A 25,016-nucleotide genomic window follows, 5' to 3' on the forward strand; every position below is an offset into this window, starting at 1 on the left:
CATTCTAAAAGAAAGATTTGGAATGCTTTTTAAGGGAGGTATCATGTTCTTAGTTATTGGAAACAACATAAATTCTAATGAACTTTAAATTTTAATTTTTTTTGGCTCAAAAGTTGGAGGAGGCAGCTGCCTCCTCCGCCTCCATGTAATTTACGGCCCTGGGACTCATACATTCATCAACACATGTCTGAGACGAATCCTCCAGATCAGATGGCCTGACAAAATCAGTAACACCGATCTGTGGCAGAGAACAAACCAAGTCCCAGTCGAAGAGGAGATATTAGAGCGAAGATGGGGGTGGATAGGGCACATTCTACGCAAGCAACATCCCAACATCACAAGGCAAGCACTATCCTGGAACCCCAAGGAAAGCGCAAGAGTAGAAACACAGGGTGGAGAGATCTGGAAGCCGACACCAAAACAATTGAAAAAACTGGAACGAATTGCGCAGGATAGAGGGGCCTGGAAAAATCTTGCGTGTGGCCTGCGTCCCAAAAGGGGTAGTACGCATAAGTAAGTAAATTAAGCAAGTATTTCTGTAATGAAGTTGATTCAGTTTTGCTGATTTAGCGTTTTGTATTTTTCGTTTGTTTTGGTTTTGATGCGAATGGGTTATCGTAAGAGTGAGTCGGGTGTGAGTTATTTTTAGTTGCTAGTATAAAAGAGACCGGTTTGGCTGGCTGTAAGTTAGATAGGGCACGGTAACGACATCAGCCGGGTGCCACGTTGACAGGTCCTAGAAGTCAGGGGATGGTTATCTTACTGTCATATTTTATGTAGGACATTGGGAGAAATATAACTACTGAAATAGGAGTTTGTTTGGAGGGCACATCTTTTTCCTAGCCTGTAAGCGTGTTTTGTTTGTATTCTGATAGTTCGTGAGTATCAATAATTAGTTTAGCACGGTCTTATTATTTGTCAGTTCTCGGTTTCTTGTTTTGTTGCAAGTTGATAGTTTTTTTTTTTATGATATTAATTTCAGTGCGTACATGGGTGTTTAACAAAACCAGTTTCAACCCGAAGTCAGGCAGAGAGTTGCGGGATTCAGATATACGGAGGTCCATGCGGATATTGTGCTACAATATGAAAGGGCGTCCTGTAGCTCCGTAGAGAATAACCCGAGACTTGGGAATCATCGGAACCCTGGTATATTGTCAGGAATTGACGATAGATCGTGCAAGGCTTGCATGGTGGTGGATTGTTTTCCATTCTGGGCGTGCTTATCGCAAGTTGGCGGGAAACCGGAATAGTATCTTCAGAGTGCAGATTAGTTACATTATAAAGTTAAAGTAACTCAAAATTTAGAAACAACCCCAAAGAATATTATATTACAGAAAAGGAGAATTGAATATTGTAACTTTTTCTAAATTATACTACTTTTGAATATTGTTTTAACTTGAAGAGTTAATACCTGTATATTTGCTTTACATCTGATACGTATTATCGAACTGTTTACAACGTATCAGATATTTATATTGCCAATTGCTTATTCTTTGTGTTGAGAGTGAAAGGAGTGAGTGTGCATATTTTTTTTTTTTAGATATATTATTTAAACAATAAATTTGTTCTTGTTTATTCTACAACTTATCGTTAGTCTTTGCTCAATCTGACAAAATCTAAAAAGAACTCATTACAATTTCATATAATCAATTCACAACTTAATAAATAATTGTTTGAAAAGGAATTGTGGAAGGAAGATTTTTGTTTTGAAAAAGTCCCTACTACCAATACAAACATATTCTTGTTGCACATGACACAATGCACTGAGCACCAGGTTTTTGTTTGTTGCTTTCCACTCCATTTGCCCCTTAAGGTGAAAAAGAAAATTCTGAAAACTTATTGCACATCTAAAGGACACCACTAATCATCTTCCAAAGGATGATTTGGCTACTGCATAAAATGTAAGAGTTCTGGGGACCACATAGTCCACATTTCTTAGAAAATCCTCTTCGACCCCCATTTGGAACTTGGATAAAAAAAAAAATGAAAATTCCGAAACTTCATTGCACATCTACAGGACACCACCAATCATCTTCCAAAAGATGATTTGACTACTGTGTAAATTGTAATAGGAATTCTAGGAACCGGGCTTTTATAGAAAAACATCATTTTCGACCCCCACTTGGCCCCAGGGTGAAAACGAAACTTCCGAAACCTTATTGCACAGCTACAGGACACCACAATCATCTTCCAAAATATGATTTGGCTATTGCGCAAAATTTATGGGATATTCTGGAAACCAGGAGGGGGTGTCTTTTAGTAAAAACCAGGGCCGTAAATTACATGGAGGCGGAGGAGGCAGCTGCCTCCTCCAACTTTTGAGCCAAAAAAAATTAAAATTTAAAGTTCATTAGAATTTATGTTGTTTCCAATAACTAAGAACATGATACCTCCCTTAAAAAGCATTCCAAATCTTTCTTTTAGAATGAGTTAGTCAAGTAACATATTAGAAGGCCCTAGAATCAAGGATTTTGCACGAAACGTGTTCAGTGTGCACAAAATGTGCTCAGCGTCTGGGGGCCTGGGCGGCCCCCAGACCCCCGCCTAATTTCCTGCCTCCTCCAAACTGAAGGTTAATTTACGGCCCTGAAAACAAAAAAACATCGTTTTTAAACCCCCATTTTGCCCCTCGGATGATATCGAAAATTCCAAAACCGTATCGCACATCTACAGGACATCAACTGTCATATACCAAAAGATTAATTGGTTACTGCTTGAAATAAAAAAAAAAAAAGGAGTTTGAGGAAGAAGAAAGTTTAACAAACTGACGGACAAACCAGGGTAACAACAATATTGTTTAGAAAGTGCGGGTATAATAGTTGTTTGATGTCTCTCGATACCATACTTTGAATGTATTAATTGAATGTCCGTTGAGCTGGCATCTTACTCTCTGAAATCATTTTGCTGGACCCAAATTTCATCGAACTTTGAAAAATAAAAATTCAAAGTGCACAATTTTTTGTATTTCAAAGCGTAGTTGTTACAAGGATATGAGAACAACTTTTTGTCTCCCAAACCGAAAGGTCAATACATGTACAGTTTTGTGGACCCACGATACTGGTGGCGTAATGGACATTACGTGCTTTGCATACGTTGGTAAATGCCCCGTTGCAATTTCTTCTTTATACCTTCTTAATCCCACTATATATCAAGATACCTATATTGATAATCAACACCGACACAGCTAGAGTGTTGATAAACTGTAGTGACCTCATTGAGTGTGGAAGGGGCGGACAGGAAAACAGGGAGGGAGAGTGGAAGGAGGTGGGAGAAAGAAGGGGGGTGAGAGGAGGGAGAAGCGGACACACCTTCCTTTGTCTACTCATCACTACCCAGAAATCAAGTTGCACGTACACCCTGGACTTATTTCGTGTGACGACACAATCATGTTATGACCTTCGTAAGTGGCATGATGACTAGCTATCTCGAATATTGACATAAGATAAGCTCGTACATAAAAGATGGGCGATATTTTCTTTTTCCATTTTTTTTAAACATTGAATTTTGATTTAAAGAATACCCACGTTCGCAAAAGTGAAAACCCTCGCTGAAATGGAGACAGGTAGATGAAGCTCAATGAGTGACAGTGCCTAGCGAGGCCCCTAGATGAAGCTCAGTGAGTGACAGTGCCTAGCGAGGCCCCTATGAAATTGCGTCGTCTCTTCTATACTAGAAGGAAAGCCAACGTGTATATGTAAACGCAATGTACCATTCATTGTAGATGTAGAAATGTTAAAAGTTGAAATGTATACGTATAAATGTAGTAATATTAAATGTCGCTCACCTATTACATGTATGTACGAACATATTAGTTCCGTCTTCTTACAATACGACTGTTTAATAAAATTAAATGAAAGAAAAAAGAATTGGAAGATATTGCTATATAGAGAAAGGCGAAATGAAGTACGGGAAATTTCAATATTCATGTACAGAAGACATATCAATATTCATGTACAGAAGACATATCAATATTCATGTACAGAAGACATATCAATATTCATGTAAAGAAGACATATCAACATATCGAGAATGCGTGAGTACTATAAATTTCATATACATATTATACTCAGGTAAAAAATACGTACCAACATAGCGAAACTGAGTATCAGAAATTTCAATACTCAATTAAAGAAGGAATACTAACATAGAGGGGCTCTCTATGAGAAATTGGACTAGAGGAGAGTCATATGCAGATGAGCAGAGTAGAATTAGATGAAGAGGATTAGAGAAGAGTTAGATGAAGAGGACTAGAGGAGAGTCAGATGCAGATGAGCAGAGTAGAATTAGATGAAGAGGATTAGAGAAGAGTTAGATGAAGAGGACTAGAGGAGAGTCAGATGCAGATGAGCAGAGTATAATTAGATGAAGAGGGTTACAGAAGAGTTAGATGAAGAGGACTAGAGGGAAGTTAGATGAAGATCTAGAGGACCAGGAGATAATTAAAAGGAGACAACCAGAGGAGAGTTACAGGACATGAGGAGAGTTAGATGAAGAGGATCAGTGGAGAGTTAGATGAAGAGGACCAGAGAAGAGTTAAATGAAGAGGATTAGAGTTATTTGGTGATGACAAGAGGAGAATTAGATGGAGAGGATTAGAGGTGAATTTGATGAAGAGGACCTGAGGAGAGTTAGATGAAGAGGATTAGATAGGAGTTAGATAGAGGGGATTATCAGAGAACTGTATCCTACATGAGGAGTGGCATAATTATAAATTAAGAAGTATTTTGATATAGTTATCTTGCCTGTTGAAAAAATTTGCGAGAAATAACGTGCAGAGTGAGGCTAGAATATCTTCTACCTGTGGATTTATAGATTTTAGATAAGAAATATTCAGTATTGATTTGTTCAACATTTTCCAGTATTTGAAATAAAAGACAGAGGACAATATCGTTGGGGGGGGGGGGGGGTCGTGAAAGTTGGGTTGTAGCGATGTGGCCATAGTCAATGAAGGAAGGTCAAGGGTAGTCAGACAATGGAAAGATTATCTGATCAAGACGGGAGGACTCGCAGCGAATGTGAGCGGTCATTAGTGGTTTCCGACTCCTCCTAAGCAGCAGGATTCCTGATCGAGACGGAGGACTCACAACGAATGTGAGCGGTCATTAGGGGTTTCCGACTCCTCCTAAGCAGCGGGATTTATGTTTGGTCTTCGTTTTTATACTCTTTATAGGTTTACGTCACTGATCACTATTCGTTATCGATACCTAAATATACGTGTATATTCATCATTAGCATCATACATAACTCTATGACTTCTTGATTCAATGTACTTATTGTAAATTAACCCACTTAAGAGGTTTCGTATTTCTGCGCAGAGTTAAGAAATTTTATTTTCAATTAGATGTCCTAAAGAGGAATTCAGATAATTCATGGTAAATGCTCGTCAAGGTCACTCATATGAACATCAAAATGTCTCCTTAACACAGAAGATTTCAAATTATTCGTTTTAAGGGCCCAACATGCAAAGTAATATTTCTGGCACGATTTACGACAGTCCCCTCCGTCGCAGGATATCAAGGCTCTGACGGCGTAGGCCATAATTCTGTTGCCGGAAATATCTTGATTTTCTACAAAGTTATTTCAATTTAAAAAATACCACAAGCGCCTCATATTTCACTGATGAAACAGGCAGAAATCACGATAGTCCCAAGGGGAAGTAAACCACTAGTTACGTCAGTTATCTTGCTCCGATCGCTATGTGCATGGGGTATACTATTGATGAATGAAACGGGCAACTGCTGTGACATTTTTTTTTGATGGAGATTGAGTTGTCTTCAACCTGCCCAATCTTTACCCAGAGTTATCGTTCCTTACATTCACAAATGTACCTTTGCCAACGTCTCAAGGGCTTTTCAAGATTCTTGTAAAATGGTAAAAATGCTCAAATGAAATATTGTTTCGACTTCAGTTCCAAAAATATACGTAAATAAATCAGTATCAAGGAAGTACCAAACACCTGTAAAATCAGTTCTATGTTCTTTAATTTGATTCATGCTAATATATAATGATGTTCTGAACAAACTTATATAATTCATGGCATGTTTTAGCATATTTTGAAAAATATGGGAGACATCCAATATATCGGAGGTCTGGGAGTCCAAATCCTGAATGTATTTTATATGTCATCTTTGTGAGATTTAAGGTAGCTCCATCCTCGTGTGACTTATCAATATTAATGGTTGAAAGTGGAAAAACTATTAATTTCCACTCCATATAGTTTAATTTAATTAATAACCAAAGAAAATGTATGTGTTGCCACCATTTTAAAAATGTCAGACATACAAAAACAGAAGTACACATCAACATAAGAAAATCACACATTTTCGTTATAACAGAATAATGAAAATAGACAAAAACTTGTTGAAATGACAAAATTTAAATATCAACAGTTTTAAAAAACGGCTAATTCATAAATGTGTACAGATTGATTGTGGATATTAGGGAACCAATGTATAATAGACATCTAGTAGAGGAAATTCCAGCAGAGGAGTTATTGCCCTTGATAACATATTTTTAATCATAATTAATTGATTATCAATGGGAAATATAAACTTTTTCAGTATTTATAGTTTACCAGATTTTTTATTATATCCAGTGAATAAAATTCCTCAGAAAGATATATTTCTATCATGCGCAAAGTTTAATTTATTAAGATTTTTGCAAAAACCTATGACATCACATGAGGATCGATCAACCTTAACTGTCTATTATAAAGTAACAGGTAACTTTTGTTATGTAGCTAGTAAGAGACCTGATATTTGGACACATGTTTAAAAAAGCAATCTTTGTCTTAAAAAATATAACGAAGGTCAAGGTCATATCTTAAGGTTAAAGGTCAAATATGATGATGTCATTTGCCGAATATGTCAATTTTCTTAATCAAATTATCTAAAAAGTCCAAAATATCCAAAATCCTAGGTTTAAATTTCTTTAGGCCTATTTTGAAATAGACTGTATATCAATTTCTGATTCTGAATCATTTTAATTTGTTCATCATGATATTTTTTTCTTCAAAAATTAAACTTTACATTTCTTTTTAAGAGATCTTATTTAATATGTAGCAATTTTACTTTTATGTATTAAATTACTCTGTATGGTGCGAGTTTTACGCTACTCTAATATAGTATTTTATGACGTAGCTCCTTATAGCAGTGACGTAAAGTCTGCATGTTGATACACTTATAGTGTGATATATCAAAAGATTTCTGACGGTGAGCTTATAGATTGACTTATCGGTATGAAAAATTAAAATGTTGACGGTGCTAAATTTCATACCGAATGACATGTTTTCAATCATCACTTTTATTTCTTGAAACATTCGATGAAATATGTACCATTAAATCAAAATTTATCTACAAATATATTTCTAAAATATTCAACCTAGGCCTAATTAAAACAAAATCATTTTGCATCATAAATTCTTGAAATCTGCTTGAAATATTGGAAGTATGGAAAATAAAATTTGCCTTCAGCTAAAACTCATTTTCATTTATGAAATACAATCCAAATAATGAATGCACAAAATTTTTATCAAACTATAAGTAATGAGTCCAAGTATGTGCAGGATTTTTATTTTAACTGAAATATTGTAGGAAAAACTAAATATTGACCGAAACCTTAAATTGGCTACTTTTTAAGGTATCTGATCAATAACAAATATCAAAAACAGAAATTAATCAATGGTATAGAATTAATGTAAGACACATAACATGGTAATAGACAAAATCCCTGTAAGAATGTTGAATATTTTCTTCAAAAGAAATGTAAGAAATTTTCGTATTTTTAAATGTTCCCTCCACGCAGCCGTCGATTTAGAACCGGATGTGTACAGTACGATCTCTGGGATACGTTTTCATTGCATGTCGTTGGTTGCAGTGCCGTGCGTTATGGGTGCTTGTTTTGAGTAAAAAATTTAACACAGACTTAGGAAATGTAAGAAACAGGTTTTGTGTTGAAAATTTAGGACAGATTGAAATTATTGACATGGTGAAAGAAAAGCCAAATTCTATTAGAACATATGACAAGGACGGTTTCAGACGGCGGGCAGCATGTTTGTGCTTCAAAGACCATAAAGAAGAAGAGGTGAGATTATTTTCTCTGTGAATTTTGTTGATTAAAATTTTCTATAATGATGATTTTCCCCATAAATTCTTACATTTCTTTTTATTCTGATTTTTTTTTTTTTTTAAATAGACTGTCATTTAAATAGGCTTACAGTACAGAGTTCGCGCTTGTACAAGTTGTAGCGCTAGATTCTAAATTATATATTGTGTCTTATTAATTTTAAATTGAAAAGTTAGTTATCGACATGCATTTGCCAAGTCATCATTTGACTGACAAATAAAAATTATTTAAGTTTAACGAATGGTCGGGATCTGGTTTCAATATTGATAGTCGGTTTGGAAAAAACAACAACAAACAAACAAAAACCTGAAACTAACATATGAGGAGGTCGTGATCCACCTGTTCAGTTTACCTATCTATTTCTGGAGGCAAAATGTCAAGAATTAGATAACCAGGGATTTCTTCACTTGTGATCGCTAATAGTTTACATTTACATTGACATTGACGTGACCGATTTAATCTGACCAATCAGCAAACGGTTTTAATACTAAAAGTTAATTTTAGAAAAGCACGTGTGTGAAAAAAAGCACGTGTGCTGAAAGAGCATGAACCATTCGGAGATTTTTTGTCCATGTTAAAGTGTTTTATGTTTGACTCGCACTTACACTGTGTAAATTATGGGAATTGCACAAAGCAGGGTGAGATGAAATGTGGAAACATTTTTAGAAAAAATTATGGCAAGCTCCCATCCCAAAGGGAGTTAATGAAGGAAAAGCGCTATTTTCTTTTCATTGTTTTTGATGTGAAAGTTCTTGGTGTTTGGAATCTCGGCTGATTCTGAGATGTGTGGTAATCTTGTCTGAGAGGTGTGTGGTAATCTCTGCTGAGATTTGGCTTGTCCAAATATCCATGCAGCTGAGCCAAATCTCGGTGAAGATTAAGTATGTGGGACTGCATTATGCCCTTATTAACCAAGTTTAGGGCATCCTACTACAGGAGTTTACAGTATATATCTGAGGACAGTATACATGTCAAACTCATCAAAGTGAAAGGTGAAAATAACTAACAGTGATCAATCTCATAACTCCTATTATAAGCATAATTTACAAAATAGAGAGTTGGGTCTGATTTCTCAAATTTCTCAAAATGCAAATTCTTCACAAACATGAAATACCAATTATATACATTTATGTAGTATAATTATATAGATTGATTGTTCTGAACCATTTGATGGCTGTCAAAACACTTCACTTTGATAATAATTAAGTGGAAACATTATTCAATTTGGTCAACAGTGCATTTTTGTTGTATATTTACTTAAAGCATATAATTACATGCATGCTGACACATCTAACTGGCACATTCCGACACTTAGATGCCTTTAGCTATTGACTGATCTTAATTACCTTTCAGCTGTTGTGACATATTTTGTCAGCCATCAAATTCAGTGAGTCTGACACTGGTTCAGGACTATCAAGGTAATCCTGGAGTGACTCTAATTAGTCATGGTGATTTGGGAATTATTCTAATCTAATAGGTCATAATATTTGATATAGTTTATGTAATGATCATTGATCATTGTTTAACATCCCTCTTGGGAATATTTCACTCATATGGAGACGTCACCATTGCCAGTGAAGGGCTGCAAAATTAGGCCTATGCTCGGCGCTTACAGCCTTTGAGCAGGGAGGGGTCTTTATTGTGCCACACCTGCTGTGACACAGGCCTCAGATTTTGCAGTCTCGTCTGAAGGACTGCCCCATTTAGTTGCCTCTTACGACAAGCAAGGGGTACTGAGGACCTATTCTAACCTGGATCCCCATGGGGTAGTTTATGGAATGAAAATAAACGTAAGGACTCTAAGGAGCAATGTTAATTTCTGCCCTCATTGACAAAGAATTCTCAGAAAATGCAGATGTTTCAGAACTTGTTAGTACTGTATTCCTATTTAAGAAAAACAAAGAGAACATATTAGGTTTATTTTAAGGTAATGGAGTAAGGTAAGAAAATTTCAGATGGAGATGCACCATACTGGCTTTATGTACCATGTTGAATGGTAGATCTTTGTTAATTGTGTCAGTATTGTAGATTTTGTCAGTATTTGCTGTTGATTGTGTCAGTATTGACTGTTGATTGTGTCAGTATGGACTGTTGATTGTGTCAGTATTGACTGTTATTTGTGTCAGTATTGACTGTTATTTGTGTCAGTATTGACTGTTGATTATGTCAGTATTGACTTTTGATTGTGTCAGTATTGACTGTTGATTGTGTCAGTATTGACTGTTATTTATGTCAGTATTGACTGTTATTTGTGTCAGTATTGACTGTTGATTATGTCAGTATTGACTGTTGATTGTGTTAATATTGACTGTTATTTATGTCAGTATTGACTGTTGATTATGTCAGTATTGACTTTTGATTGTGTCAGTATTGACTGTTGATTGTGTCAGTATGGACTGTTATTTGTGTCAGTATTGACTGATATTTGTGTCAGTATTGACTGTTGATTATGTCAGTATTGACTTTTGATTGTGTCAGTATTGACTTTTGATTGTGTCAGTATTGACTGTTGATTGTGTCAGTATTGACTGTTGATTGTGTTAATATTGACAGTTGATTATGTCAGTATTGACTGTTGATTGTGTTAATATTGACTGTTATTTGTGTCAGTATTGACTGTTGATTATGTCAGTATTGACTTTTGATTGTGTCAGTATTGACTGTTGATTGTGTCAGTATTGACTGTTGATTGTGTTAATATTGACTGTTGATTGTGTCAGTATTGACTGTTGATTGTGTTAATATTGACTGTTGATTGTGTCAGTATTGACTGTTATTTGTGTCAGTACTGACTGTTGATTGTGTCAGTATTGACTGTTATTTGTGTCAGTATTGACTGTTATTTGTGTCAGTATGGACTGTTATTTGTGTCAGTATTGACTGTTGATTGTGTCAGTATTGACTGTTGATTGTGTTAATATTGACTGTTATTTGTGTCAGTATTGACTGTTATTTGTGTCAGTATTGACTGTTAATTGTGTCAGTATTGACTGTTGATTATGTCAGTATTGACTGTTGATTGTGTTAATATTGACTGTTGATTGTGTCAATATTGACTGTTGATTGTGTTAATATTGACTGTTAATTGTGTCAGTATTGACTGTTGATTATGTCAGTATTGACTGTTAATTATGTCAGTATTGACTTTTGATTGTGTCAGTATCAAATGTTGATTATGTCAGTATTGAATGTTGACTGTGTCAGTAGATAAAATCTTTATTGGTTGTTCATTGTAGTAGTGGCTATGGTACTTCGGTCATATTTCCTTGATTGTGTAGAGTTAATTGTAAAATGTGCATATATATAAGTATAATGGAACTAAAAATAAAATATATTGTCATTAGATTTTTTGCTCAGTGAAGTTTTCTGCTAATTTATCTTATACAAGACAGAAAAAAAAAATTCAAGTCATAATTTGATGTCTTTGCTCATCAGAAATGAATAATAAATTCACTGCAATGAAATGAACACCAAAACATATTTAAAGAGATAAGGTACTACACCTTTATATATGAGTGTGTTTGATTTTTTAAATCATTGTATGAATAAGTATGATTTAACTAAAAGGTGAAAATAGCCAACCTTGATGATTTATAATGGAATCACTTTTGATAAATATACGTATGTATGTGATTGACTGGAAAACATTGGGAAAAAATTATATGCAGTGCTCATGGCATGCAAGTTTTCTTTTGAAGGAATTTCATTATAAGCAATGGATCTAAGAGAAAGATAATGCGTTATTTAAAAGGAGGGACCTCAAGGTTTTGCATTACATGAGATATTCTATGTGTGCCAGTTGTTTAGAAGTTGGTTTTGACTTAGCCAATCAGAAAACACAGTGGCAAGGTGTAAATTCTGGAGAATTGAATGTTTAAGAATTTCCGCCAGGTTGACAGATGTATAAAGTCAAGATGTCTTGGTTTTACTGCATGTTTAACAAACAGCACTTGAAATGTATATAAACCATGAAGAAGGGGGAAATGCTTTTCGAACTATATCACACACAACAACCTTCAATCAAAAAAGTTCACTTGTCTTAAGTGAAATAATGATAACTTTTAAAAGGTACAGTAAAACACAATTAGAGCTAAAACACTTATATTGAATTTACGCTTACAGCAAAGTGATTTTCATTCCCAGTAAATTTAAAACAGCTAAATTGAATGAACTTATCTGATATAACAAATAACATTTATAACTAATCAAAATTGTTCATCCTCAGCACTTTGCTATTAGTGTGATGCATATTAATTATGTGTCTCCCATACCTAGAAGGGGGACATATTGTTTTAGTTTTAATCTTCCGCTTCTCATACAAAGTTTGTTCGGGTCGTAATTGTTTTGTCTTTAGATATAGGGTTTTGATATTTGGTATATGGGTATACCATGATAAGACAGTGTGTCGCATGCCATTTTGATTATCTTTGACCTTGACCTTTTATGTAAAGGCCAAATAATATAATTTTTTGGCATTTTCTTTGTCTGGACCACAACGTTTTGGTCTTTTAACATAGGCCTTTGATAATTGGTATGTTGGTAAAAATAATTTACTATCATATGTTCACAACACTGTTCCTTGGTTGAAGCACATATACATATAGGTGACTGTTATGTACCGTAACTCTGAATTCTACACTTTAGAGATGATCCCTATAAAATGATATTAAAAAACTATGGAAACTGGAAGGGGAGACATCAATTTTAGTGTGCTAAAACAATTCTTCCAAGTTAACTCTTATTTTAAAAGGTTACTTTAGAATATAATGTTATTTGGGATTCTCATTGTAGGAAAGGCAGAATGATGAAAGATGATTTCATTGTCAAGCCTTGAAAAATACATAGAACCTAAAATAAAGATTGTCATGTTTCCACGAATCAGAATTAATAATAAAGCATGTCAGATTAAATTGATTTGTAAAATGGGCCTCACATGTTCATTATGTTGATATACCTACAATTTAAATGGAGATAGCAATCAGAATGTTTCTTTGTGTACACTAAATTAAAGTGTGAGGAAGTAATACGTGTATTTAGTTCCACCTAACTACCTTAATTTTGACTTGTGTTTTAGTGGAAACACAAAAATCATAGAAGCAGGTGCCATTATTTGCTTGTCTGTTTGTAAGTCCAGTGGTACATGTATAGCAGTGGTTGTAATATTGGTACCCCCCCCCCCCCCCCCCTACGTGTAATACTGTATGTAGAATTATTTTAGTAGAATTCCTATTTTAGTGCCTGGGGGGGGGGGGGGGGGGGGGGGGGGGGGAGCAAGAGCACTAATTTTGGGTTGCACTACAATATGAAAACCTCTATTTAACCATCATCAAACATTATAACATGAGTGCTAAATCATGCTTATTTTGAATAATGCATTAGATTTAACGTTGCCAAAATGTAAATATGTTACAGTAAGTACACGCATGGAATGTGGTATGTTGGATGACTGTTAATTTACCATATTCTCTTCTGAAAAATTGGCTTCATTCAAAAGTAGCATCATTCCCCGATGACTATCCTGATTTAGAGTGTGTTACATAATGCTACCTTATCTGTTTGGTGATTTTCAGATTTTAAAGATCTTGAAACTGCTTACTTTTCACAGCTACTTCTTGTGACCAGCAGCAAAGACCGAGAAAAGTGGGTGGTGCCGGGGGGCGGGATGGAACCCACAGAAGAGTCTCACACCACTGCAGAGCGAGAGGCATTGGAGGAGGCGGGGGTCCGAGGAACACTCGGCAGATATCTGGGCATGTTTGAGGTGAGGCCCCTATAGAATATGGGTCAGGGGTCACTGGGCAGTGGACAGATATCTGGACATGTCTGAGGAATGGTCATTGGTCAGGAAGACACTCATCGAAGGTTTTGATATACTTTAGATTAAGATCAATGGTCATGAGGATACTGAGTTTGTTTGGGGTCACTGAATGTGATTCATTCTCTAAAATCTGTTAGACAGGGAAGTTTTGACTGACAACTTCAGGTGGATTATTGTTTTAACTAAAGTGCACAGAATAACACCAGAGACTTAAATTTGTGAAACAATACAGACTTAATAGCAAAATGAAATAAATCTCCAGCTCATGAAATCAAACTTACATGTTTGTGAAGCTTGTATCTAATGAATGATTCATTAAATGTTGGCAAATTAGAGGGGGGGAAATTTAATCACAAAATAACATTGCACTCATATATTTAGCCTGTACTGCCAGATGGAGCCACATGTTGCACCGATTGACAGCAGTTATCTCCATTCAGTAACTGGTTATCTCCCCTTTAACTGTGGATTCATAAGGAGGATGACAAGGGCACAAAAACAGACACCTTGTTTAATTATAACTCAGCAGGATTTGATTTGGAAGCTTCGGTGGCCCGCTCGCTTTCTTCCTTCAGTTGTCTGGCTATAATACTAAATCCTCTAGTCTATTTTTGGGTGTAGGGCGGATATACCTGCAATGAAGTGATATTGAATTTTCATGTTAAATGATTTAACAACAATCTGACATATACTATGTAGCGATTCAGGATGTAGCACGCATAATCAGAGGAGTTGTAGTCATGTGATAAGTGTTTTGAAAATATTTGTGTAAGTCTTTCAATCCCAGAAAAGCCAATCTAATGATAAGCTATTGAATGTGTGAAATAGATTATGTAATAAAATATATTTGATTCATAAACATGAATTTAGCTGTTCCTCGCAAAAAGAGTCCTTAAGTAATCTAGTGCTATAGTATGCGCTATAGAGTGCAATCTCTCAAAATATTACCTAGTTAGAACAATATTGATTGTCGTTAAGATACCATAGCTATTCAAAGATGACAACTAACTGGTGATCATGACGTCTTTCTGTACAAGTATGCAAAAAAAAAAAAAAAGACGTCGCGTTTTTTGAAAATTGTTTGATATTAAGTGTCTTTTTTGCTAGGAACGGCTCAATTTCTATTTTTAAATGTTTTTTTAATCTATATATCAATAACAGGACCCAGGATATATATGTATATGAAACATAAGAGGTGTTTTGAGGGGAGATATTTGCAAATGATAATTCATTGAACCAGTACAAGATTTATCCTTGAGGGTTTTAATGTCAGCATTGAAGACAATGGGATTGTGTAAACATGATGAAGAAGCTGGTGAACTGGAAATCGCTCTATTGATTTCTCTCCTTACAGAAAATAAAAACACACTCTTCTCTCGGTTCTTAGCGATCTTTTATCATCAGAAAATTATATGTTGCTTTTTCACCCCAAATTTTATGGGACTTGAGCAGTATTAAATAAAACAAACTCTTAGGTAGAAGTCAATATTCTTAGCCAATTTTCTCAAGGTTAGCGAATAGAGAATTAGATATGGAGATAGGCTGGATCCAATGAAAATTTCACTGCTTTAGATTCTAAAGCATTATATAACTTGTCTAATGTATCAGACTGATAAACACTGTCATACACAAACACATCAGCTAGGAATGAATGAATTTGAATGGAAGAGTTCGCTTGCACTTGTACTGTTAGCTTCACCCCCAGGAATGTGCATTCTAGCTGTCAGTGCCACACACACGGTTTTCATTATACAATTGTGTTATAACAGATGATTGTTGGGGTACCCCATCTAGAGGTTCTGAAATCAGCCTAATTTATTAAACATAAGATAAATCCTTGAATGACAGCTGAAATAACCTGTGAAATTATCTCAATGGATTTTCAAAATAATGAATAAATAGTACACAATCAGAATAAGTCATTAGTTTATCTGGCTTTCCTTGAGAAATTGTTGGTATTTGTGTATGCTTAGCATATCTCCAAAGGGAACAAGTCACTGTGCACAGGCTGTTGGAAATAATTTCTCCCAGTGGTCCCTAAAAAGTAGTTTTGAAAAATTGGAAAAATTTCATAATCGGTCATAATCAGAAGAACTGTATCAATCGATGATCGATATAATTGGTATTTACATGTTGTTAATAAATGTTTATTATTTTGGGGGTTATTTCTATTTAGTTTTATGGATATGTGCAGCATACATACACACTAACTGGTATCACTGAATTCCCAGTTTTCAATGTGGAGTCCACTCCGACTCTCCCCCGCACACATCTCGATATAAAAGCGGGATTAACAGTCAGATGAATCTCGGATTAGATATTAATTAGTGTACAGGCGACAATCGATTATGAAAAATAGAATCGATAATTGGAATCAAAGAGCCAAAAACGATCGACAATCGTTTCATCACTACTATAAAGAGTCAAAACTTCAAAATGACCAGATCTCTAACCTCTGATTGTCTGAAAGAAAACCAACAACTCTCTAAGCATGGCACAATCTTCATGCCAGTTTTTGTTGTTGTTGTTGTTGAAAGAAAGTGCTGAATTTTTGTAATTGATCAGAATTTCAACATGACTACTATGGATTGTGATTGACTGAGCTATTGTATAATTGCTTGACTAAGGGCCTATGGGCCCAGTCAGACTTGTTTTAAAATTCCCATATGGTTGCTTTAATTGACTTACTCTCTTAATTAAAAGTATACTGAATTTACAATCCATAATGAATCCTATTATGACTTCGGTGAATGTTATAGCCCCAAGCTTCTTTTTATACATTTTTGTGACTATGCCAAAATAGATAGTATATGGCTAAATGCATTTGAATGCAAAATATGCATATATTCATGAATTTAGATTTTAGATAGGTGAATGGACATGCAGCAATAATTCATTGAATTCTGACAGAGAATGACATCTTTTCTGATGATTTAGTCTGGCATCTATTAAAATTTGAAGTATAATAGTATTTATAAAAAATGACAATGAAAATCAATTTCAGTGATCATTGTACATTTAGATAAATCTGAAGACAGGAACACACACATGTATACACACAGCACACCCACACACCACATAATCCAGGTAGTTTAATTCAATTTGATGTGCATGAGAGAAAAAATTTGTTATGAGATTGGATTTAAAAATATTACAGTATGTTTTAAATATTTTAGGGGCGAGATCAAAAGATCTATGTTGGATAAAAATCTAAATTCATATAGTTATGGGAAGGGGGGGGGGGATAAAATATCCCATAAGTTACTATCATCCGACGTTGATTACACTTTTATTAGTAGTAAAAGAAAAAAGACAAGTGACTGTTAAAAACCACATAATAATATTTCATTTTAATGAACATTTGATAGTTTTAATGTACACTTTCATTTGTGAATACAAAGTAGAAAAAGTATACAAAGTATTATTTATACTCTAATGTTTTTACTTGTTAATCGATTAGTTGCAACATTCATGATATTTAGTTTTAAGGGGGGGGGGGGGGGGGGTGAAAACTATGTGAATTTAGTTTTTTGTCAGATATTGAACTTTTGATCTCGCTCCTTATTCCTTTATTCCTTGCCCTTTTATCTTAAGAAACTTGGTGTTGTCTATTGCAATCAGTTGATCACCTTCAAGGTCATTGCCAGCAGCTATGGGGGCACCCAACTCTCCCTTGTCTTATCTCTCTTCCTCTGACAAAATAAAGAGGTCCAAATCAATGAACTGCTTTAAATGATTGAAGGTGCCACACATAAGCTACAGTCACTTTTTATACACCATTCAGAGTAATAATTCAAAGAGAGTGGGGATGATTTAAGTCACTGGTTATAATCATTTCAGTTGCGGATTTAGCCAGGGAGCCACCCTCCCCTATTTTTGCCACAGATTTACAAGGCATTACTAGTATATATAGGTGAAAACTCCAGATTTGGCACCCAAAATGGTTGAGAATTTTGGCTAATACTGATTTCCCATGTGGACACCCCCGCCCCCACCTTTTCAGAAATTCAGGATCCACCACTGCTTATGACTTAATTAACACCCAGTTAATGTATAATGTATTCTTTAATGTTTCAGAACAAAGAAAAAAAGCACCGGACCTGGTTGTATGTGTTTCTTGTGAATGAGTTGCTGGATGACTGGGAGGATAAAAAGGCAATGGGTGAGTGACTCTAATGGCATCATGGGTAATCCTCGGACCTGGTCCAGGTGCTTGTTATAATCCTCGGACCTGGTCCAGGTACTTGTTATAATCCTCGGACCTGGCCAAGGTGCTTGTTCAGGGGTCAACATTAACGTTTGTCCGCTTGTCTGGTACCAGTGGAAAAACATTTCGGACAAGTGAATATTGATGGGCACTTGTCCGATTGGACAAGTGCTTTTTTTATGTAAAGAACTCTCCAAACAATTTTGTGAAAAGTTTATCGGTAGTTGAGAGTCGGAAGTACATGTGTAATGCATGGAAAATGAACTTTGATCCCGATATCAATCGCTATGTAAACTAGCTGAGTCAAACTCAATCGGGATTGGTGTTCACTTACTGCATACTACTTTCAATCATCCATGGATCTTACGAAGTCATTGATTCAAGACAGGAAGTCTAGATAAAATTTTGTTTTATGCGTTTGTTGTTTTTATCAAGAGAATAAGATATAAAACAATAGCCGAGTTCAACTTCGTTGCAACTCGGCTAAAAATCAATCAATCAGGTATAAAAATAGACTATATACATGTATTAAGTAAATTAAATACAGTTTTCAGGTTGACAATATTAGATCCTTTTTTGAAATTTTTTCAGACAAGTGAAGTTGAAGTTCAGACAAGTAAATATCTTTGTCCCTTGTCCAAATGGACAAGTGGGAAAAAAAGTTAATGTTGAGCCCTGTTGTTATAATCCTCTGAAGTGAGTAAACTTGGGGGTGAGAGTAAACTTGACCAAGTTCAATCTACCTAGAATAAAGATGTACATGTACTACGTGTTTAAGGGTCGGTGAACTCTATATTGAAAAGTGTAACCTGTGATTCAGAGTCAGTAAACTTTAGATCTGAGAGTCAGGGTACTCTACATTATAGGTGTTCCTGAAAGTCAGGGTACCTGTTACACATGGTCTGTCAGTGAACTTTAAATTTATCTAAGTCAGGGTACCTGTTACCCAGGGTCTGTCAGTGAACTATAAATTCATCTAAGGATCAGGGTACCTCCCTTAAATTCAGGTTGCACAAGTTCAGTGAACTTTGAATTCATGTAAGAGTTGGAATACCTGTTCATTTAGCAGTCAGGGTACCCTACATTATAGGTGACCCTGAAAGTCGGAGTACATGTTACCCAGGGTCTGTCAGTGAACTTTAAATTGATCTAAGTCAATAATTATAAGTGTCCCTGAAAGTCGGGGTACCTGTTCATTTAGCACTCAGGGTCCTACATTATAGGTGCCTTAAAAGTTACACAGAGTCTGTGAACTTTATTTATGTCTCTATAGATCAAGTAAACATTACCTCCCTCAGAATTCAGGATTCCTCATTTTGCACAAAATATACCAAGACTTACTTTCTTCAGTGTACAATATATGTATACTGTAACATTACCTACCTCAGAATTCAGGATTCCTCACCTTACCCAAGATATACATGTACCTACTAGGCTTATTTTCTTCCATATATGCCCCAAAACTGTAACATTAGCAACCTTTAGTATACTTCAGTTGAAAATTAGTGTCTATAGTATTATTGATGGCCTACATTTTCGCAGCTACTCCTTTACACTGGATGTCGGGGGGAGGGGGGTGTTTGTCATTGCAGTCCTACATGTAATTATTAAGCTTCATGTAAATAATATTAACAAACAGTGTATAGTAAAGCTTAAATAAGTTACCATTTACTATATCTATGATGAAAATTAAGGCCTATAGCTAGTTTCTTTGATTTCATAGGGGCAGTCTATAGATCAAACTTTGCCTGTAAATTAATAACCAGCTTTGCATGTAATGATAACAGATAAAGTACCTTGTTGATAAAAAAAAAAGGGGGGGGGGGAGGAGAGACCATCCTGTTGCTATGTATCTGATAATTATTTTTATGTGCATTTGAGATACTGATTCAATACAGTTAACATGTTCCATTGACTGGCACCTGATGTATAGACCTATTTAGGAACAAGTAGTTTTGTGGACAGTGTGAAATGATGAGTTAATGATTTAATGTGTTGGTTTGCACATATTATTTGGGGTATAATAAATGGAGTTGATAATAAATGGAGTTGTAATTTGGTTGTCAAATTATGGATTGTGCAACCTCTGCATTCAGTGAGAAATATTTGCATTCACTGAATCTTTTCTCTTATATTTCTATTGAAATTGACATTGCTTTCATTTATGACAATGAATGCATGTTCGTTGCAAACTGGTTCATCGGTTTAGTATCACCTGTCTCTGTAATAAGGAGCATCATCAAGGTCAAAGGGTGCATTTGCTGTTCCGTTTTAACAATGAATGGGTCAACAATATGATATTTTAGTACTGAAATCTAATTTATATTTTAATACTGTAACAATACTTAAAAATATAAATATTAAAAATAAAGTGTCATTCTTTATTATTTCATCAAGTGATGATGGTAGCAATCATTGCAGAAAAAATTTACATAACCCACTTATGCGGGTTATGAATTTTTTCTGCAATGCTAGCAACCTCCATCACCCGATGAAACAACAAAAAACATAATTTTCTATTTAATTAACTCTTGCTGTAGTGTGAAATATGCTCATAATATACATATAAATGTATCTGTGTTGGTAAATCTGTCGATACATTAAATACATAAGGAATCGCTGTCTATAGTTTGTTGGCAAGCATCCCTGTGTAGGGCAGATTCAAGTTTCTTCAAATCAGTGCGCAGGGGGTAGGTTTGGGTCACAATTTGGATTCAAAGTTTAACATGGGAATTGAGAGTGTATGGGGGGGGGGGGGAATTGAAAATATTTGCTTTTGAAATATGGACCATAGGATTAATGTTAAGGTGGGCTTAAAATTGGGAATAAAATTTTACATGATACATGTACATGAATATAGCCTTAGGGTAATAGAGGGCATTGTGTGGAAGTCTTGACTCCGTTTGGCTTAGGTGAGGTCTGACATAGTATGGGTTAAAACAAAATTCATGGGAATAAACAGGCTAAAAGATCTTTTTTAAAATCTTCTTAAGAACAGCAGGACCAGGTAAACTGAAGGAAGCATTGTGGAACTTTGGCCACTTGTTTGGAAACTGGGCTATAATTGGTGAATAAGTCAAATTTAGCATGGACCAATGCACCTCTGTAATAAACACTCAAAATGACTTGCTCCAAATTAATTCCCGTATTAAATGTAATTAATTATCTGGATTACTTTATACATTGCAATGATTGGATTCCAAGTGATGGATTAGTCAGATAGACTGCTCTGGAGGGATGGAGGACCGCAGATGGTACAGTGGCAGTATACAGTAGATGATGGCAATTGAAGGATGGATATATATATTTGTTGATGATGTTACATAGAACAAAACAGAAAGGGGTTCTTTACAATTCAATATTTGCTGTCTGCCAAGTGTTCTCGTGATCATCAAAATGAATTATCTGGCTTTTTTTTTTGTCGATATTTGCAGTAGTATCAGCAGACAGCTTTCTGTGGATCTGTGGATCCCTGCATATTCTGTCCCATCTGTTTCTATCAGTGATGCAATAATTCCCCAGTTTACTGATGGCAGGAAAACATCAACCTATTTCTAGCAGAGTGTATTCCATGAAATATTAATGGCCTTGAAAACAAATGTATTGCATTGATTTTCCATGAACCTTCCCATCCCATGGAACATTCAAATAGAAGACCTGGTACGACGTCCTTTTGTGATTCAGACCTGCAGATTTTCTTATGTGATTATACCCGGATGATTTTTATATTTAGTACCTGGATGATAATTCGTTTAATTGGGACCTTGATATACCATACATATTTTTATTCGTTCTTAGGTTCAGAAATCAATGCTATAAATCTTCCACTTTTAAAAGTTATAATTGCTATGTAAGCTAGTTGACATTTTTCTCAACAAAAGTTTGTTCATAGAATAAGGTGATTCAAGCCTGAAATGGGGGATAAAAATCCCACTTAATCTTGTACATGTATATCTTTTTTCTGTCCATGATATAAGATGTAATTTAGACTATAAAACATTATTTCAGGTAATCAAGTTTTAACAAGAGCCTGAAAGCAAATTATTGTAGATAACTACTGAAAAAATAAGACGTTTTATTTACATTTTATTTTGGAAATAAATGATTTTTGATTTAAACAGGTCTTATTTTTCAAAGAGTCGGTTAAGAAAAGGGATGAAAAACTGTACATTATTTTTCCATCAAATATTTTTGTTAATATTCAGATCAACTAAAAAATACTGGAGTCATTTCCATATTGACTGGTATGGTGTATCTCTACTTAGAAGTAATGAATCCTGTTGTACCTAACAATAACTTTAAAACTATCCTAACTTCTATCAATCTGTGGTTCCTTATCCTCAAAGAGGTCAAAGTTTGTGCTAATGGCCAAAAGAGTCATTGACCACATCTGTTTACTCTGCTGGAATTAAAACTGTTTTAACCAGTCACATGATTTTGTGTGATTTGTTTTTCCTCATAAACAATTTAGATTGATGCTCAAGGAATAATTAAAGATAAAAAAAAAAAATCAGCGAATGAAGTTTAAATAAAAAGAATTGAAATAAATGTAAAAAATGATTTGTGAAGTTTGGTGTTGGATTGTATTTGCAGGGCGGACTCGGGAGTGGTTTACGATTGAGGAAGCTACCCTGCGGTTGTCTCACAAGCCTGTACAAGTCAGCTACCTAGAAATCCTGAAGAAGGAACGAGACTCGGTCTCATGACAGTCACGTGACCACTCTCTACAGAAGAGTATCAATTGTCTGCATTGTTGTATGCATTGTGATAGTGAGATATTGTTTGACTGATAAAGAGGTATTTGTTGAATGTTGATGCAAGTGTTTTCAATGGTAGTTGTGATTGATTGATTTATAGGTAAACAATGAACTGCAGTCATTAATGACGCAGATCAAGAAATCCAGAGGGTTCCCATTAAATGAGGATTTTTTTAACAGAATGTAAGATGCAATCATTGTAGTGTATTTTGGAAGAAAATGTTGAAAGTGTAAATTAATAGTATTTGGAGTCTGGAAGTCGAGAACATTTTTTTGTCTGGTGAATGATGTAATGCTGCATTAATTGATTTTCACCTCTCATTTTTTCCAACAAAATTGAAGAATAAAAAACCTGAGAGAATCGGTAGCTGTTGATTGAGAATGATGTCAATTGTTAGACTGTGTTTGGATATGCAATGAGAGCAACTGATAATTTGAGAAATGCTGATCATTGCATTTCCAGGAAATGTAATAGAGTTGTTCCTATAGGTGTTTGAGTGATGAGGTTATAAGGAGAGGGACGATTATTCAATTGATGAAATTACTTCTTTTAGAAAAAGTAGTCTTCACAAGTTTTGTGTAGAGTTTGGCTGTAAACTATTTGGAGTGTGAGTGAAGAATTGCTGGCCTGTGATAATACATATGTTCCCTAGGGAGTAGGAGTGATGTAGTAGTAGGCAAAAATATTGTCCAGGGCCAGAGAGAAAAAAATTACCAGTCCCAATTATATTAAGAGAATATGACAGATCTGATATGAAAAAATTTCTGTGATGTTTTGGGAATTGGATCTAAAGATCTGGATTTCAATATGTTTTCATTTCCGATCAGTATCCATTTCAACCATTTGGGATTATATTGCACATAAGATACAGTTGTCCATTACTCTCATTATGAAAACAATTTTGATTCAGTGGCTTTTTACACTAATCAAACCCCAAAAGATTTGCATTAAACACAACACAATGTTTTTCATTCTGTGAGAAAATGATGGAAAATGCCATCATATGGTATTTGCTTTCAGAATGTTCTCTAAAACCCCCTTCTGTATTCTATGTATAGACATTTTTGAGGATAAAGAATCAAAACATGTGGTTTTCGTTTTACTGTTATGATTTAGTTGTAAACCCCTTTTTTTATTTTTGAATTGAGCCCTGTCTTTAGTGATTTGTACTGTAGTGCATTAAATGACCCTCAGTTATACAATATATATGTATGCATTCCACTGTTCCTGGAAACAGACAGCTTCACCGTTTATAGACGTGTCCTGATTTTTGTTGTCTCAGAATTCCATCATAGAATCTGTCCAAGTGTTAGCTGATGTGTTTAGTTGTGTGCAAGGCTGTCAACCTCTGTTGATTATAATTTTCTTTGCAATGTACAATCATATTAGACAATTTTTCACTTCTATTCTGGAAAGAATTCCTGTTTAAAAGCTTTAGTACGCTACACTGTTGGGAACACATTTTATTGCATCAAAGTACTCATCAGTCCACGTTTCATTTAATGCTGACATGGGTTGTAGTAATTTATCAACATGGCTACAATGTCTGCTCAGCCCTTTTTCTGTCAACAATTGAATAAAGGTTATCTAAAATTGTAAAACACTAATGAGTTGCATTGATGCTTTTGTACAGAATATACTCACATATAAGTCTTTTTGGGGTGGGGGGGGGGGATGTAAAACTATATCCAACTTGCATGCACATACTACTGCCAGAAGTGTTTTCTAACCGTACAACTTGGGACATTTGATGGGTTTTTTTAATGCATTAATGTCGGTTTAATCAGAAATAAATCAACAAGAGTGATTGTTTGAATAACAAAATAAGTAATTTGACTGAATGAAAGTATATTCATAATTTTATGTTTATGAATGTCAATATACAGCATTTTTTATGGGAACATTTCACATAAGATGAGCCCTGTTTGTAATGGTACATCGGTATTCTGTGTTTACTTAATCAATTTGGGAAAACTAGGTATTAAAATTTGCAATCTTTTCATTTTATTTGTTTAAATGTACCTGCGTGTAGTATTCATTTTAAAAGGCCTAAAGGGGTAAAGGGAGTGGTGGGGGGGGGGGGGGGGGGGGGGGGGGGAGGGATGCGTA

The 25,016-nt window shown here is 35.0% G+C and overlaps 1 protein-coding gene and 1 long non-coding RNA gene across 2 annotated transcripts; both read left to right on the plus strand.

Moving 5' to 3' along the window:
• Positions 1 to 225: 225 nt before the first annotated feature.
• On the plus strand, positions 226 to 1,575 carry LOC125670806 (uncharacterized). The gene is made up of 2 exons (XR_007368389.2): positions 226 to 846; positions 983 to 1,575. It is a non-coding gene; the product is annotated as an uncharacterized LOC125670806 (long non-coding RNA).
• Positions 1,576 to 7,831: 6,256 nt separating this feature from the next.
• Positions 7,832 to 24,508, plus strand: LOC125670251 (diphosphoinositol polyphosphate phosphohydrolase 1-like). Its single transcript, XM_048905327.2, has 4 exons — positions 7,832 to 8,082; positions 13,730 to 13,885; positions 18,020 to 18,104; positions 22,743 to 24,508. The coding sequence occupies exons 1-4, from the start codon at positions 7,984 to 7,986 to the stop codon at positions 22,853 to 22,855; spliced, it is 453 nt and encodes a 150-aa protein (XP_048761284.1). The 5' UTR covers positions 7,832 to 7,983; the 3' UTR covers positions 22,856 to 24,508.
• Positions 24,509 to 25,016: the final 508 nt, after the last annotated feature.

Source organism: Ostrea edulis, chromosome 4 (genome assembly GCF_947568905.1).
Source record: "Ostrea edulis chromosome 4, xbOstEdul1.1, whole genome shotgun sequence".
Taxonomy (NCBI): domain Eukaryota; kingdom Metazoa; phylum Mollusca; class Bivalvia; order Ostreida; family Ostreidae; genus Ostrea; species Ostrea edulis.